The sequence below is a fragment of the Globicephala melas genome, chromosome 11 (genome assembly GCF_963455315.2).
Source record: "Globicephala melas chromosome 11, mGloMel1.2, whole genome shotgun sequence".
In the NCBI taxonomy this organism is placed as follows: Eukaryota; Metazoa; Chordata; class Mammalia; order Artiodactyla; family Delphinidae; genus Globicephala; species Globicephala melas.
Window position 1 is genome coordinate 73,153,182 of NC_083324.2, and position 17,374 is coordinate 73,170,555.

Genomic DNA, 17,374 nt, shown 5'->3' on the forward strand with positions numbered 1-17,374 from the left:
GCCGCGGAGGAGGCGGCGGCGGCGGCAGCGGCGCGGGCGGGCGGGCGGTGGCGCGGACGCCTGCAGCTGGGCAGCAGCGCGCGGCGCGGAGCGGCGGTGGCGGGCAGCGCGCGGCGATGCTGGCCTCAGGGCTGGACTGCTGAACCCACTCGGCTCCACCGCCGGACTCGAACTGGGAGGGGGCGCCAGCGCACCCAGGACGCGGTGCCCCACGGGACCCCACTACAAGCTGCTGCAAACTGAAGCCTCCCGCCTCCCCGGGCCAAACACATCCTGGTGCCCGTTCGCAGCTGCCACCCCGGGTGTTCCAAAGGCTCCGGCAAGATCTGCGCCTCCCGGGTCTCCCCACCCGCCAACCCGATTGCTCCGCACCGCCACCTCTGGCTCCCGTCAGACTCCGCCCGGCAGTCGGCTTCATCGAACTTGATTTCTCACCTCCTCAGCCCCATCACCTCCAGCCCCTTTCCCCCGTCTCGCCTCCACCCCCCCAATTTCCTCCTCCTCGCCCCTCATTTCCACCCTCCTCCCCCTCCCCCGGCCACTTCGCTAACTTGTGGCTGTTGTGATGCGTATTCCCGTAGATCCGAGCACCAGCCGGCGCTTCAGCCCCCCCTCCAGCAGCCTGCAGCCCGGCAAGATGAGCGACGTGAGCCCGGTGGTGGCTGCGCAACAGCAGCAGCAGCAGCAGCAGCAGCAGCAACAGCAGCAGCAGCAGCAGCAGCAGCAGCAGCAGCAGGAGGCGGCGGCGGCGGCAGCGGCGGCGGCGGCGGCGGCGGCGGCCGCGGTGCCCCGGTTGCGGCCGCCGCACGACAACCGCACCATGGTGGAGATCATCGCTGACCACCCGGCTGAACTCGTCCGCACCGACAGCCCCAACTTCCTGTGCTCCGTGCTGCCCTCGCACTGGCGTTGCAACAAGACCCTGCCCGTGGCCTTCAAGGTAAGAAGCTGCGGCCGCCCCCCGCTCCCCGCCCCCGGCCGGGCGCCGCTGGACCTGCCCGCCGGCGTTTCCAAGCCCACAGGGGCCGGGCCCCTGACTCGGACGGCCTCCAAGGCTCCTACCTCGGTGGCTCTGACCCGAGGGACCCCCGTGTGGCCCTCTTCCTCCGGATCCCACAGCGGGCTCGGGGCTTAGTGACCCCGCGCAGATCCTTCCCTCTCCCACCTGTGCCCGTAGCCACCACTTCAGCCCTTGTCCCCTTTATCCGTTCATCACCCCTGGAGCCTTCCGGCCAACTTCCCGACCCACTCCTCTGAGCGGTCTCCCCTCCCCCAGGAGCCCCCAGGTGCCCACTCTCGGCGGCGCCGCCGGGACGTGCTCCACCCCGCCCCCACTCCCCAGGAGCGAGGATCCCCGGCGTTCTCCCCCGAGACTCCCGCGTCCCCTTCCCCGGCATCCCGGCCGGGCCCGCACCGCGGGCCGCCGCGCCGCCCCTCCCCGGAATTCCGCGCTCTTCCCTTCCCAACCGAACGCCCTCCGCCCGTCTCGGCGCCCCCTTCTCTGACCCGCTTGCGCCTCGGCGGCTCCGGCCCCTCCCGGACTCGGGGGCCGGTGTTGGTGGGGTGCCGGCGCCGGGCGTTTGCGCCCGGGGCGGGGCGCCGCGTGCCGGCTGCTGGCTGCGGCGCGTGGGCCGCATTATCAGTATCCGAGAGGGTCCCGGGCGAACCTAGGGACTCAGGGAGCCAGTGAGGGGCAGACAGGACGGGGGCGTTTTCTCCGTCTGCAGACCCGCGCCCCTTCCCGCTACCGGGAGGAAGGCGGGGCTGCAGGGGTCGCCGCGCGCCCGGAGGCGGGGGAGTCCGGGAGTCCCCGGCGCCGGACCCTCAAGTGCAAGGCGGCGCGGGCCAGTGGAGGGGGCGGGGGCTCCGGCCGCCTCTTCCACCCGGACCCGCTCCCCGCCTCGCTGCGCCCGGGAGGGAGAAGGGAAACCTGTGAAATGCCTTCGGCTCGCCCGCCTTGAAAACTGAGGTGATATTGTGCGATTCGCCTTATTCTTACTTTTAAGGACTCAGACCCCAAAGGTCCCTCCCGTTTCTGAGAGGTCGTGGGAGGCTCGGGCCCGTGGCCTGGGCGCCGAGGGAGTGACTCCCGGGCTGGAGAGCGCCCTGCGCGCTCCTCGCGGCCTCCTCCGCCCTCCCGGCCCGTTAGTTTGAGGGCGGGTCTCAGCAGCCGGAGTCGCGGGCAGCGGCTCCGCAGGTTGAGGGTGTAGGGTCCGGAGTCTCTCCGTAAGGCAATCGGGATCCCTCGGGCAGCCCTCGTCCCCTCGCGGAGCCCGCAGGGCCGGGAGCGTCCCAGGTTGCTGGGGAGATGGGGTCCCGGGCCGTGCTCCCTCTCTGGACTAGGCGCCTGGGATGGAGGGGGCGGTGAGCCAGACAGGGACGAGAGCGCTCCCAGGAAGATGCTTCCGGCCCTGTTTAGCCTCTGAACCCGCGAAGGTGGGCCTGGGTCCCCTGGGTTCTGGGATTGTGGAGAGCAGGGTTAGCCAGGCCTTGGGGGGAGGGGGGGAAGAGAGGAATCCTGCCAGTTCCTCCCTTGTGGACCCTGGGGCCAAACTCCCACGGGCCACTGGCAGTTCCCGGTTGTTGACCACCCCCTCCCCACGCGCACCAATTCAGATTCCGTGCGTGGGTGGCGTGGAAAGAAAGAGGAGTCCAGGTCAGTTAGAGCTGGTTATCTCGTTATGTCTTGTATCAGAACAGAAATCGAACGAATTGTTATGGAAAGGGGATGTTGCATTCTGGGGCAAGTTTCATTTTGTAGCTGGCTCAAGAAATGTGTGTGTTTTAACCGTCCCATTTCTCCTTTTATAAACCACCCATTTTGTAGGTTAAGCTTTTCTTCCTTGAAATATGAAAAACTCAGAGTATAGGCGAATCGTAGAATTCGGATTTTCACATGAGAGATATCTTTTACAATTCATCCTCCAAGGGCCCAGAATTTTCTAATTGGCCTTATGTGAGAGCGGAAATTTGCTTCCACGCCCCCCCTCAAACCCTTAAGACACAAACAAACAAACAAAAAAAACACTGGATGAAAACAGCAAATAATACAAATAAATAGATATTTTATATATAAAATGCCACAAGTTAGGGTATGAAAAAATTAAGGATAGGTGCCTACATTTTTAAAAGATGTCATTTAGACGTCTGATGTTCTACATTCCGTTTGTCCTGCTAAACATGTTTAAGGTATAACTGTCTTGAACTATACTCTTACATATATGGTGCTGAATTGATTCTGAGCATTAATATTTTGGATAGAAAGGATGTTTTTGGCATAAAGATAGAATACAATTTAGTTAAAGCTATTCTCAGACAATTTGGCTATCTTCAGGTTTTCTCACTACCACCCTTTTAAAATTATTTTAAAAATAAATTACTTTCTCTGCCATTCATCATATTTATTTTTAATTACAGATTGTTTACTTTTAACCAGTAAACAAGACCATAGATAACACACAGCCATATTAAACTGAATGTTTTAATTCATATTAATTGAAAGTTAAATTGAGTTAACCAAAAACTTGACTTTCATGTTTTCCCACCCCACTACCTGTGTTTAACAAAATTCAAATAGCGGGCGACAGCTGAGAGCCACTCAGTATAGAAGTTTTGTCTCTGTTGAAAACACGTGTAGGTATTTGGAACATCCAGATTTTGACAATAATTTTTTTGTTTTCATCTGAATGTTAGTAAAAACAACCTCTTTTTACCTTACTTTCAAGATAAAAGCCTGTGAGCTGTAGACTTTCTAGACTCTTGCAACATAATCAAATACATGTGCAAAGAAGAAGTAATATGAAGAAGTCTCAGTTTTAAAAGTGGTGACAGCAATTTGGCTGTCATATTTAGAGCTATGTACACAGTAAATTATAGTGTTGTTGGGTAGATAGCAGACAGGTAAATATATTTAACACAGGACTTAATTGTTGAGAAGTCTGGTATTCGAATCAATATAATATTTATTGAGCTCATATTTTATGTCCGTGACACTGAGCTCGGCAAGGTAGAGAATCAGAAATGCATTCAGTAGACTGTGTTGTGATACGTTAACTTAAAACAGCACTTCAGAATGATATTGGCAATGTATTGTATTAAGACATGTCATGTATTAGAGCTGTTCATCTGATCTTGTTTTAGGATTATACGAAAGTAGTTAATTCATTTATACTCTGACATGTAAAAGTGCAAAAACAACTTGTATACTTTAAAATACACCAAGCTGTTTATTAGCGTTATATTTTTAACAAAGTTCTGCAGTTTTGAAATGTTCAGTGCTCCCAGGTGTCAAGGAAATGGAAATAAATATTTTTAACCTTTCTCTCAGGTGTATCTCACTGAAAGCTTAAAATAGTTAAGGCATACTATTAGAAGATCCCAGGCCCTTTCTGTCCTAGGTAATTGTAGTGATGAAAAAGCAATACGCAAATTCAGCTCATTAGTTAATGGTCAGGTAGAAATAGTGGAGAGAACATGTTAGCCCTGTATCCAGTAGCACCCTTGTAAGTTAGGGGTCTGTCAGCATTTCCACCCTGAAGCCTGGTGTTCAGGGTTCATAACTCAGCTGCTTTAAATAGCTTCAAGCTGAAACACCATGCAGAAAATTTAAGTCCAGATGTATATTTTAAAGCTAAAAGTAGTGTAAGACCATTGCACTGTTTTAAGTTAGCAAACGCTGGACTATCTATTTACCAGTATCATATGTTTTTCTGGCAATGTTAAAGAAAAAAAACACAGTTTTAGATATATGATCTATTGCTCATAGTTAATTCTGCATGTTTAATGATACCTTTCAGTATTTGTCATAAATAGGGTTTCAAAATGATGGAGCAATTCCTATTTGAAAATAATTTTTCAACGTCATTGGCCATTTTTCTCTTCATAAGCAAGTATGCAGCTAATAACTATTTGACATAATGAGTTGTAGTTCCTTACATGTTTAATGATCAGATTTTATGTTTGTGTCTTTTTGAATGTAATTTTACCTAAACAAACAGGTTATTAAACCTGTTAAAACTTTGCTAAACCTACTGTGAGTTGCTGTGCAAAATTATGTAAATCGTAATAGATCTCAAGTTATGTAAAGACAGACACGTTTTTGTGTTATGCCTTTAAATGCAATAAAAATAAAGTTAAAAATTTTAGGATTGAGTATATAAAACTTACTGGTAAGGTAATGGAAACAAATAATTTTAGATGGAAAATAAACACTCAGAAATTTTAGAAAACTTATATTTGAAAACAGGCATGATAAAATATCGTTCATTATTTTCTCCCCATTGGCATTGCTGTTTGTATCCTTTCAAAATTCCAGAATATCCATTGTTAGATGATCTAAACCAGCTTGATACATGGCTCATAAGTTTCTGGCTTAAATTGAAGTAATTTCCGTCAAATTTCTCTTTGACATGTATTTTAAAAATTATGAAATGATATTTTATATTGTATTTCCTCTTTTCTCTACAATTCAACCAGGTTTTTCTAAATTCTAAGTTAGATTCTAAGAAGTAACTGTAATATTTGCGAAACTTTTTGATAGTTAAAGTTATCTTTAAATAATTATCATAGAAATAAAACTTTTCCTTTTTGCAATTACTCCCTTACCTCTCTTTGTATTCCGAAGAAAGATTTGATAAGATTCTATCTTGAAAAATAATTATATTTCAGTTTTGCTGCAAGTGCAATGTGCCCAGTGATATTGGTCTGTAAGAGTAATTGATTAGCAAAGACTAGACTTCTGTACGTGGAAATGTCATAGGCAATTTAAATTTCCATATAATAAGACCACAAAAACAATTTTAAGGGCCTGAGTTAATTCTCTGTTGTTCCTCTTTCAGAGTAACTCACAGATTTAGTCGTAGGGAGTCTCATAAAAATTTTCAATAGCGTTTCTAGAGTTAAATATTCTTTTACTTTATTTTGCACAAGCTCCGTATCATGTGATTTAAATGCTAGTTATAATGAGGTGTGCTAAATAAAGGAACTTCTTTCTCTATTCTAAAATGTCAGGACACAAAATTACTTCCCTCTTGCCCATGAAGTTTCTTGAATTTGTAGATTTTATATGTTAAAAGCACCTAGAAAAGTAACTGTCAAGTTTTCGTCACAAATTATTCTTTGCCGAACAACTTTTTGTATTGGGTAGTGTGGAAACAAAGTTTAATGCGTGCTAACTCCTAACTAGTTAAAGGGCGATTTTTGACTACTCTCTACCCCTTAAAGTGTTTTCCATTGCTTGGGTTTGGTACAGATGAAACGTGTAAAAATTTCTTGATTCTTTTGGTTTTCTTTTAGATAAACACAGTCGAGAATCTCCAAGGGAAACTTTTTAGCTTCAGAGATCTACTTTTTGTTTAAACCCTCAGACATATAATTACACTTCTGATTGATATAAAGTCACATACATTACTTCTTATCCCCCCTTTTTTCCTCAGAAAAACATTAGGCAATCTGCTTTGGTAGAGTGAATAGCAGAAAGAACCAATATATTTAGCCATTAAAATAGAATTCAGCCATAACAGGAAAAGTTGTCACTATATCTTGTTAGTTAGCAATTTTTTTTTTCCGGGCCAAGTTGTAAGCCTCATAGAAGACTCACACATTTTGTGATGACCTATTTGTTTTGTTATTAAATGTAATGCATAAAACATACCAATATTTAATATTTAATTATACTGCTTAAGCAAAGAAAAATGGATTTATGTATTTCACGCTTAGGGATCTTTTCTTTTGTATTTTCCCATATTGAATCAATTTTCCTTTTCTTCTAACTAAAAAAAATCCATTATGTTAAAAATATGCAGTAAAATAATAATGTCCCAGAGCTCTTAAAAATCTTTATATTGGGACAGATTTCTTCACTTTTTTTAGATGAAATTTAGCCAGCCTGGAGTGAAACCCATCAGCAGTCCTCCTGTATCTCTCAACAACACCAAAAAACATCTCAGGACATGAAGTAAAGAATTACATATTCAATTGAACCCTTTAAGGAAGCTTATAAGTAAAAGCCTGTGTTTAGCACACAGCTGACTTGGAACAGAAGTTAGCCTGCTCATCTTACAAAAAGTACATGATTATAATCGTACTCTATACTTATATAGTATCTTCTACATTTTACAGACTTTAAAAAAACGATTTCCAATTTATATTGGAAAACGGTAGTTTCAGGAGATGAAGTTACTTGAGATCATAGCAGATGTGTAACAGAGGTGGGGGAGAAGTGGGGCCTCTTGATTTTTGGTGCATTAATTCTCTTCTAAACAGTACAACTTTTCTACCTTCATTAGTGCACTTACTGGTTCCATATTTACTTTGACATAGAAAGCCTCACAGCAGGTGTTAAAACACAATATGCTGAGCGTAAAAAATGTCAAACATTCAGATGAATACTGGCAGACAGTCAGTTTTTTCAGTATTTCAGTATTTTTCAAATGTGCACATTTTTGGCCTTGTGAATTCAAAAAGTTGAAAAGTACATTGCCCCTATCAGGGGTGTACAGCGTTACCTGTGTTCAGCAGCCACTTGAGGCCCTAGGTCAAGTATGCAGGAAGGAAGTCATGTTCTCAAGGGATTTACCCTTGACCTGGGAGACTTCTCAGATTGAATAGAGTAACCGTATATTCCGGGTAAAGGATAGTGGGCATGAGTCCCTCTCTTCTGGGATGGAAAAAGTTGTCAGAAAACTGGTTTGGAGCAAGGGCATATTACTGCTAGCTGGGGATGCTGACTCAACCTTTAACTGGTTCTCTCATGGACTGTTGGCAGTGGGAAGTGGTGCTCTTTGTGGAGCTCTTTCATTTATTTATTTCAAAAATATTTATCAAACACTTACTCTGTGCCAGGCACTGTTTTGGGAGCTGGGTGTATAGTGGTGAACAAGACAGATGAAGGCCCTTGCCTTGTGTAATTTCTAGTCTAATATAATCTGGGCTCCTAAGAGGGAGTCTCATAGCTTTGGGCTAGCATATCAAGGAGCAGATGGGTCATTCCTATACATACTTTGAAATGAGGATCATTTGAGTCCAGTGGGATGCTCAGGAAGTGGTTTCTGTAATTTAAGGACGGCTTTAAGGTTTTAAACTGAATAACAAAGTGCTAAAGAAGGAATGGAACAGCCTAAGAGAACAGTAAGGGTGAAAAAAATATTGACACGTTTGTTTGGTTGTTTCCCTGGCTTGAGCAGAGGGTATAGTGGAGGGGTGCTAGGGTAGGGTTCAAGGGTGAGGGAAATGCAGCTCTAAAGCGTAGTGATAATGTCTGTTTCATCACATTGTAAAGAATCTGCTTTAATGAGAGTTACGTACAAATTGTATTGGGAGCATGGAATTAAATGCTTTGGTTTGCCTTATGGACATCTTGACAAAAGAGGGAGTAGCAGAAGGATGAGGGTAATATTTGCCAGACAGGCAAGCACACATGGATATTGTCATTGGAGGGTAGTGGGGCTACTGTAGCCAGAGCTGTGGCTTAGTCACCACACGGGCATCTGGAAGCCGAACGAGCAAGAGATGGAACTCATCTGAATATTATAGGATCCTGGAAGTTAGTTGAGAGAAAGGATGTTATCAAGGAGCAAGGCCTTAATTCATGGATTAAGAATAGTGTGTTTTATATATGACAGCAAAGACTCTGCACCGGCCTTCCTTTCCGGGCTCCATGTTAATCAGAGGCACCAATTTGCAAGTTAGCCGATCCTGGAGTGTGATCCATGCCTTGCAGCAGTGAAAATGTTTATTAGACTCAAAGACTGATTATTCTGGATCCTGACTTGCCCAAGTTAATCGGCTGCAGGTTAATTGTTGAAGATTAAGGAGGCAAGCGTGTCATTCCAAGATGGCAGATGGGACAAGACAGAAGTTTGGCTACGGGTGTATTTTCTGTCTATACCAGTCATTTATCGGTGGTCATTTTCAGCCTCTTATATATCTTTATCCTGTACCTAGACTTTAGGCTTCTTGATGGCTTTGTATATTCCATGGGTCCCACTGCAGAGTGGGCGTTCCGTAGTTCTTTGCAGTGTGATTGAAAGCTGAATATCTAGCTCAAAGTAAGGAGATGAAATGTACTTCTGGATACCACTGTAAGGTTTCCCCTGAATATCTTCTCCCATAAAGCTGACCAGACTTCCTTTTTTTTTTTTTTTTGGCCTGTGATCTGGATGAGACCACACCTCAGGGCGCTCCAGGCTGCAGACAGGCGGTGCCTTACTATGTACGATGCAATCTGCAGATGGGCCATCAGCTTTCCTTCTGTGGCATAATTCCTATGGACAACTTAACATGGGGATTTAATAAAAATGTACATGCATTCTGTGAAGAATCCAACAACAAATGAAGGAAACTTTTGCCTGCCTTTGGAGTGGGTGGACCCTGAAACACTGGTCTCTTTGAAGTGGCATCCGAACGCATATGCAGATGCCTCATTCCTGTCTGCCATTACGGGACTAGAGCACTAAGTCCTGATAAGATGCATCATTTACCATGAGACTGTATTCTCAGTGTTTAAGCTTTTCTGATGTGCCATTATTGTTGCTGTGTTTCCTGTTTTATGTAGGTGGTAGCCCTCGGAGAGGTACCAGATGGGACTGTGGTTACCGTCATGGCGGGTAATGATGAAAATTATTCTGCTGAGCTCCGAAATGCCTCTGCTGTTATGAAAAACCAAGTAGCAAGGTTCAACGATCTGAGATTTGTGGGCCGGAGTGGACGAGGTAGGTCTCTGATTTTTAATATGGATAATGGAATAAACACATTAGGATCCTCTGATGAAATGTAGGCCTGTCTGTATTCAAATCAGTACCTTCTACCGAATAGAATTACTAAAGGTTTTCTTTAAATACGTCCAGATGAGGTTGAGTGTTTTAGTGAGTACTCAGGCCTTTTTCATTTGTTTTATGATATTGAAAATTCAAACAGTGTTTTCAGAAGAACCAGTTCCTAATTTCACTGGGTGTGAGCATATAAGGTGGAGGGAGGAACAGTTGGAGGTTCAAGTTCTGAGTTACAGGAGCCAAGTAACAGTACATTCAGTGGCAAAGGGCAAAGAAAAGGGAATGCATTGGATCAATTTCCTGATAATATCAGTTTTGCTCGAAGTTGTAGCAAGGACAGCAAGCATAATGCTCTTCACTTATCACATATGTTTCCTCTGTAGGATTTAATTTACTTCTATAAGAACCTATTTAAAAATCATGGTTTTTTACAGAAGGCTTTTCATTCGAATAAGTGAATAAGGTGTTACTTATGTTAGTATGACTGTGTAGATGAAAGATCAGGACTCTAAATATTCGTACATTATTTAAGAGTTTCCACCATCCACACCCCCATTCAACTATTAGGAATCCATCAAAAGATCATAAAACAGAAAATAATCCCTTTTAGGGTTTTTATAGCTGTTTTATAAATGCGGTTAATGTTCTTAAAAAAGTCTCAGAGAAAACCAATATTTGGCTTTTATTTACTTATTCTATAGAGAGACTTTTAATCGTCATTCATTAGAAGCATTATGTTCCTTTATTTATTGATTGAATCTAATATTTCCATGTTAAGTATTTCGATGAGAAGAGAGAAAATAGACCACTTTAGGACTGGGGTGAAATAAATTATAAAGACCTATGGGGTGACTTCAACCCAGGTTTGAATTAGGAAATAAGAAGCATCAATTTTTAAACCATGTCCAATAATTGCCCTTTAGTTTGGATCAGATGTCAAATTATTACCATTGTAAAAACTTGATAAGGGAAGTTCAGGCAAGGCTGTTTCCGATGAGTAGTTTTAGTGTACTTTCTAGGAACAGGGCCAAGAAGTTGTACTTTTTAACTTAAAAAAAAAATGATGCATGCTAATGAGATACTGTTACTGAAAGGTTTGAAATAAAATGAGGCTCAGAGCCTCTGGTAGAATCAAAACTCAAGGGGTTATCTCAGCATCAGGTTTAGTTCACTTTCATTAAAAGAAAAAAAAAGACGCATTCTGTCTCACTGTTGACTGATGAGGTGTGAAGTGTGTATGTGTGTGTATTCATTTTTATTTCTCAGTTACTGGTGCAGGTCCACAGTACAATTAAAATTTCTTTTTTCTAGTAAGAATCAAGAAAAATTTGAACACGATGATGTACCTGTATGCTCTGAGTTGCATCTTTCTCCTTATGTAATATTACTTTGTTTTGAACTAGAGTAATGCATTTTAGTATTTAAAAGACTGGGCGCTATACTTCATTTTACAGATAAAAACTAGTGTTTTCATTTATCTTGCTTTTGTATTGTATAGATGCTCTATAACTTTTCTCTGATCAATTTGAGTAGAAACTATGGCAAAGTGATAGTGTACTTTGTAAACCCTCAACATATTTATTTAAGAAACTTCAAAGAGAAACAAAGGGTGTGCACTGTTTTACTATATTGGCTTTCTGAGTTTTGGCTGGTTTCCCAAATAGCAATTTTTATATTTAAAAAAAAAAGACAGACTTAACTGCTTGCAGACTTTTCACGCATGGAAGATGAAGAAAGCTTCTTTTGATGAAGTGTAATTATGTCCAAACAGAGCTGACCCCCTCCCCCTATATTTCTTATGATCTTAACTGAAGAAAGTAGGATTTTTCCTTTGAAGCAGCCGGGACTTGGTGGAGGATCTGAAATGCTACAGTTTGCTGCCAGAGGCAGGATGGAGAAATTGGTCCAGACTTGTCTTCGAGACTTAGATTGGGGGTGGGGGGAGCGGGTGGAGAGAGAAAGAAAAATTGATTTATCACTAATAATAGATTTTTATATCATGACATTAACATTATATGAAAGGAAACAGTAATATCAAGCTGAAATGAAAAGGAAAAAAGGACAGAGAATACTGACAAGAGATACCACTCTTTGAAAAAAAAAATGGGTCAGTTCTTCAGTGGCAGGAAACCCTTTAACCTGCCCGTGTACCTGACCTGCTTTCTAACAGACTTTTTCCAGCTTCCTCTTTGATTTTCACACTTCTACATTTCTCTCAGGTTTGTAAGTGTGGGTCAACGTGCTGCTACCATTGTATTTTTTCCCCAGCTATTTAAATTTTCTATTTCAGTAGCATTAAAAAATAAAAAAACACCAAGTTCCTCAAATGGTACAATTTTTTTCACTGGTAGAAATATAAACTCTCAGAAATTGCAAAGCAGTTTTTGATTTATAAGGGAGTCACATCACTATTTACTCTGGCATTATGGGTTATCCAGTGACCACAACTTTTATGAAGTACTTTGGAATAAAAGTAGAGCATCGGTGAAACTTGCATTAAGTGAGGAGTGGCTTATATTTTTAAATTGTCTTTTCCTTTTTTCTCCTTTATATTTTAAACAGAAGTATTTAAAGTGACTTTGGTCCTTACGTTTTCTTGGTGTGTTTCCTCGCTTTTGACATCAAGCATGTTGCTTTTAATTTACAAGCACTTCTAAGCACCTGCAGTGTACAGAGCATAGTACTTGTCAATTTAGGATACAATCCCTGCTTATAATCTTAACTTTCCCGACAATTTCTGACAGCCCCTTGGGCTAGGTTGGAATTGTTTTTCAATGACAGTTCCTATGTGTATCTCAGAAAATATATGACTTGAGGACACACTGCAGAACTAGTTCCTAGATGAAGCCAAGGATGCTACAATTAGTTGTCTTAAGAGCCTGCATTTTTATCGCTTATTATGGAAAGTAATAAACAATGGGATTTGGAATTTTTTTTTTAATTTAAGGAAGTCATGAATATACATATAAACATTTGACTTACGAAATGTATCACTGTTTATAGGGGGAAGAACAAATTACCTAGTTGGGTGGAAGTTTCTTGAACGTTACGTTCATGTTCCTTCTGAAGGGGCAATGAGAAGTGGAAGGAACCTCCTTGGTTTTTGTTTTAGTTGTTAAAGTACGTCTTGATCCTTAGGATTGGATTTTAGGAGACCGCCGTCGGACTCAAATACTTGTTTCCTTTCCCCCAAACCCACCTCTTTTTAAAAGAGGTCTTTATAGAAAACTGGTTCTGTTTTGAACATTTAGATGCTTTATCTTGGAGGGTGAATTCTATATTTGGCTTTTGTTCCTACCTAAGGTGTTCCTCTGAATTTGGGAGAAGCATCGATGCCTTTTAATATCCTAAGTGCGTTGTAAAAGTCTCAAACAGCAATACTATTAGAACCGGTTTATATAAACTCATGGGCAGTGTCTCTAGCAGGTTATTTAGGGTCATTAAGGACAATTGAGATGCGTACATCCTTGATTTATGAAGATTTGTGCCACAGATGACAAGTGTCTTCCAAGCACTGCCCTCAAAGCCACTGTTAGAAATGCGATCCTGACTCACAGACGGTTGATCCAACCCAGAAGGGATCTTTTTACGGTTTCATGCAAATTAACTTTCAATCTAGGGGTTCAGCCCATTCACTCCTCCAGAACTTCCCATTGTTTTAAGGTCCTGATCTGAATCCAGTGGCCTCCTGTTCAACGTTCTAATCTCCATTTCTGTAGACTTTCAGTTTTCTGTGACTAGTTTAGACTCCTGGCTGCCTTATTCTTCTGGTTAGTCTTAATGTTTATAATAAATCCTCTGTTCCCCAAGCAGACAATTAAATTACTTAAATCCATGTAACATTCAATATATAATAATGAAATACGATATATCAGTGACACTTTAAGAATAGATGATTTCATCATTCTGGCTGACATACTACATTACTAGATTTATATTTGCTTCTTGGTCTGATAGAGCTATTTGGGACACATGTCACAATAAATTACCTATTAATTTCTAAAAATGTTCTCTGACAAAGTTAAAAGGAAGAGCATTAATTTTAGGGTCTGGAAGACCTGGGTTCAGGTTCTGATTTTTTCCACTTATTAGTTGTGTGGTTAAATTACCAATACTCTCTCTGGGCTTCGGTTTCCTCATTTGTGAAGTGGGGGTGATAAACCTTACTGGGTAGTATTAAATGAGATAATGTCTATGAAGCGACTGGCACTTAATAGGTTTCTAATCAATATTCATTTTCCCTGTACCCCCTCCCCCTGCATCTCTCTCTTTCCTATTTTTTTTTTTTTCTCGGCCAAAGTATAGCCAAAGAGACTTAAAGCTATATATACAGAGTAACAAATGATATGTGTCTTAAACATTTTTTAGGAACTTACGTGGTCTGGGTTGAAAAGAAAACCCATTCACTAGACTTGACAGCCAAAGACCTGTTCCACATTAAGCCTTGTATATAACCTGTTCCATATTAAGCTTTGAAAAGATTGCATTAAACTTTGCATTGCTACATATTGTTTAAGATTTGTGTTTTGATTTCATAGCCTCTGCTTTCAGTAAAGGGAAAAACAGTCTCTGACCAAAAAACAAAGCAAAACGAAATGAGCTTTTTAAAGATCTGTCCCAGGAGCAGGCTAAATGAATGCTCTGGCCTGAGATTGCTGAATGTTTTATTGAGTCACTGCTTCACGCCCACCTCTTCCTGTCTTGTAACAGTTTGCAGTTTTGACTATCTGACATGACTAACCGTTGCAAATCTAACTGATTACAACTGTCAGTGAGTCTGGGTAACAGAGTCTAGTATCTTCTTCTGGAGAAAGCAAACATCCAAATCTGCTCCTAAACTCCCCCCCCCATCACCCCCCCCACCCCGCGCCGTCTTCCCCCCAACCTCTGTTCATCACCTTTAGTTCATTAATTTGAAACATCAGATGTAATATTTCGATGAAGTACACCCTCCTCTAAAAGCAAGTATTCATATTTACATTGGGAGGTGTCATGTATATTTAGCCAAAAATAAGTCACTGTCAGGGAGTCATTTCAAGATTGCTGCTGAGTGAGGATGTATGTTAAGGAAGGGGTGGGCAGGGAGGAAAAAAACTTTGTTCCAGTAATGATGAAATCATCATACCACAGGCACATTAAGGCCAGGACGGGAGACACTGGCTCCTGTTAAAATGATTCCCATAAGAACCTTCCTCTTTCATCTTCTCACTGTAGTGCAGTTAAGCAAATGAAATGCTAAAGCCATGTGAAGTCAATAGCATAATCAACAGTGATTTACTATTGTTCTCTCACGGGGTCATGACCTAATCCTAAATAAAGACTTCTAAAATTTTCTGCTTGGATGTGTTCCTGATGTTGGAGAAAACTGAAGGGAAAGAGAACCCTCTTCAAGAGGTCCAGTTTTTGTTTTCATTACGGCTCTCGCTACTGAACCGCTGTTTGGAATTGGAGCCTCCTTGCACAGGACTGCCGTGAAGATGATGATCTTAGCACTCAGTGAGCCTGGCAACTCCCTGAGGTGGCCATCAGAGGGTTTCTCATTAGAATAAGGAGTCCTGACCCTTGTTGTTTTGTTCCCTCTTCAGCGATGCTTAAATGCAGTTTGGACATCTGTACTGCTATTTTTGTCATCAGTACTGTCTTTTTATATTCACTGTTGATTTTCCCCTTTTCTATCTGCAGGCAAGAGTTTCACCTTGACCATAACTGTCTTCACAAATCCTCCTCAAGTCGCCACCTACCACAGAGCTATTAAAGTTACAGTGGATGGACCCCGGGAACCCAGAAGTAAGTGCTTGCCTTCCTACTGGAAATGGGAATAGAGTTTACAGAGACCCTGTGAGGAATTTATCCCAAATAAGTTAGTGCTACTTTCACATAGTTTCTTTGCCAAGTTTGCTATCTGCATATCTTTTTATGAGGGACAATTAGGAGAACTTCACAGTTAGTAGAAAATCAAATTACACTTTTCACCTTTGCCGCAAAATTGCTAAGCCCTACATAACTTCGTGACTTTCCGTCGCTGTAATTTTTTACTAAAAATTCTGTTCATCCACTGGGCACAATAGACAAGGCAGAACAGATCCACGAGAGCTGAGGAAGAAAACAATACATTGAAAAATCCTGAGCTTAGTCAAAAAGCATTTGCGTGTGTTTCCCATGGTCTAAGAATGTGTTTTAACTTTTTACACTCAGTTCCCTTTATAAAGAGCACACCGCCTAATTACAAAGAATTTATTTGCAAAGGATAACTTGCTTGATTGTTACAACACTGTTGTTTGGTCTTGTTCTAGTAATTGCCACAGGTAGTTTCTTTAACAGAGTCAGGCCAGGTTTAAATCCACCTGGATTTATTTGTCTCCTGAGACATCTAGAAGGTTGAACCAGCATCATTTTAAGGCAGTGCACACAATCCATTTGGGCTAATATCATTTTCCTCCTAAACCTAAATTAAAACAGGTTTGCCTTCCCTGCCCCGCCCCCATAACTAATTTGAACATACTCACCAGAGCAGTATTTAAATATATTTAAGGATTAAAGACTATTTGATATATACAACATTAAAAATTCTATGCCAGTGGAAACATCATACAGAACTCTGCCTTTGATGAGTGAATTCATCGGAGGCCTAGCCATTGTGTTTGGAGAGTTTAATTTGGTTTGTGGTGGAGGGACAGCTGGCAGAAATATTTGTTATATAACAATACACCTACCTAGGCAGTGAGAGTGGCATAGCTCTTCTTCCCCTAAAACCGAGAGCAAAGGGCTGGTGAAGTTTTGCCTCTACCCCTGGCAGCCTGTCCTTGAGCGGTGGGAACACGTGTTGCCTTCCGCTCCTCTGGCCGCTGTTTCATCTCACGAAGGCTGACTGCTTGCCTGAACTAGGGAGGTTTCCTGCCTCAAAAGCCAGTCTTTGAGGTTTTTCTTTTCTCCGCCTTTCATGTGTATGGCGTTCTTCTAGATTTTCCAACGTTGGGAGTGCTGGACCTGTCTGCTCAGTTTGAGAATGTCCCATTAGGCTGTGGCCACACACACGTCTCTGGTCGCCCCAAGTCTCTGGTTGTCAGGGCTAGTGGTCATGCAGTGCAGGTGAATCGATCAGCGCAGGGCCGTCTGGCCTGGTTTGGGGTTTTGTCTGACTTTTCTGGACTGCCATCCATCTGGGACGATGCCTTAGGATGGAAGACATCTTCTAGCATTTAATCTAATTAGCCCCTGCGTTCCTGGAAAGGCAGGGACATCCCTCTTAGTAATGCATAAAGCAGGATGGTAGTCTTTTAACATTTAACACGACTAATACTTGTCTTGTAAAGATGTTTCCTGCTGATCTCAGCTGCTTTTCTCAGTTCTTGGAAAAACCATCATTGTGTGTGTGTATATGTTTGTGTGCGTGTGTGTGTCCAGATGTTCACGGGTTGGTGCTCAGAGTTGATGGTTGGGAGAGGAAGCGGGGAAAGGTGGGTGCTGCCTCATTCTGAAAGTGGTGACAAAAGGGAGGAACAATAGCTTTGGGAAAGTCACTTCTCTTTCAAGCGAGGGTAGTATTACCTCATTCCCAAGAGGTTGTTGGAAGAATTAATAGTTGCTAGGTTCACTGCCCTGTG

The 17,374-nt window shown here is 42.6% G+C and overlaps 1 protein-coding gene across 2 annotated transcripts in view; it reads left to right on the plus strand.

The window, feature by feature from the left end:
- Nucleotides 1-565: 565 nt before the first annotated feature.
- RUNX2 (RUNX family transcription factor 2) overlaps nucleotides 566-17,374 on the plus strand; it is a 122,390-nt gene continuing 105,581 nt past the window's right edge. For both annotated transcript variants that reach the window (XM_030870548.2, XM_030870549.2), the window contains exons 1-3: nucleotides 566-940; nucleotides 9,554-9,710; nucleotides 15,453-15,557. In XM_030870548.2, coding sequence (XP_030726408.2) covers nucleotides 566-940; nucleotides 9,554-9,710; nucleotides 15,453-15,557 — 637 coding nt within the window. The remainder of the gene's footprint in view (nucleotides 941-9,553; nucleotides 9,711-15,452; nucleotides 15,558-17,374) is intronic.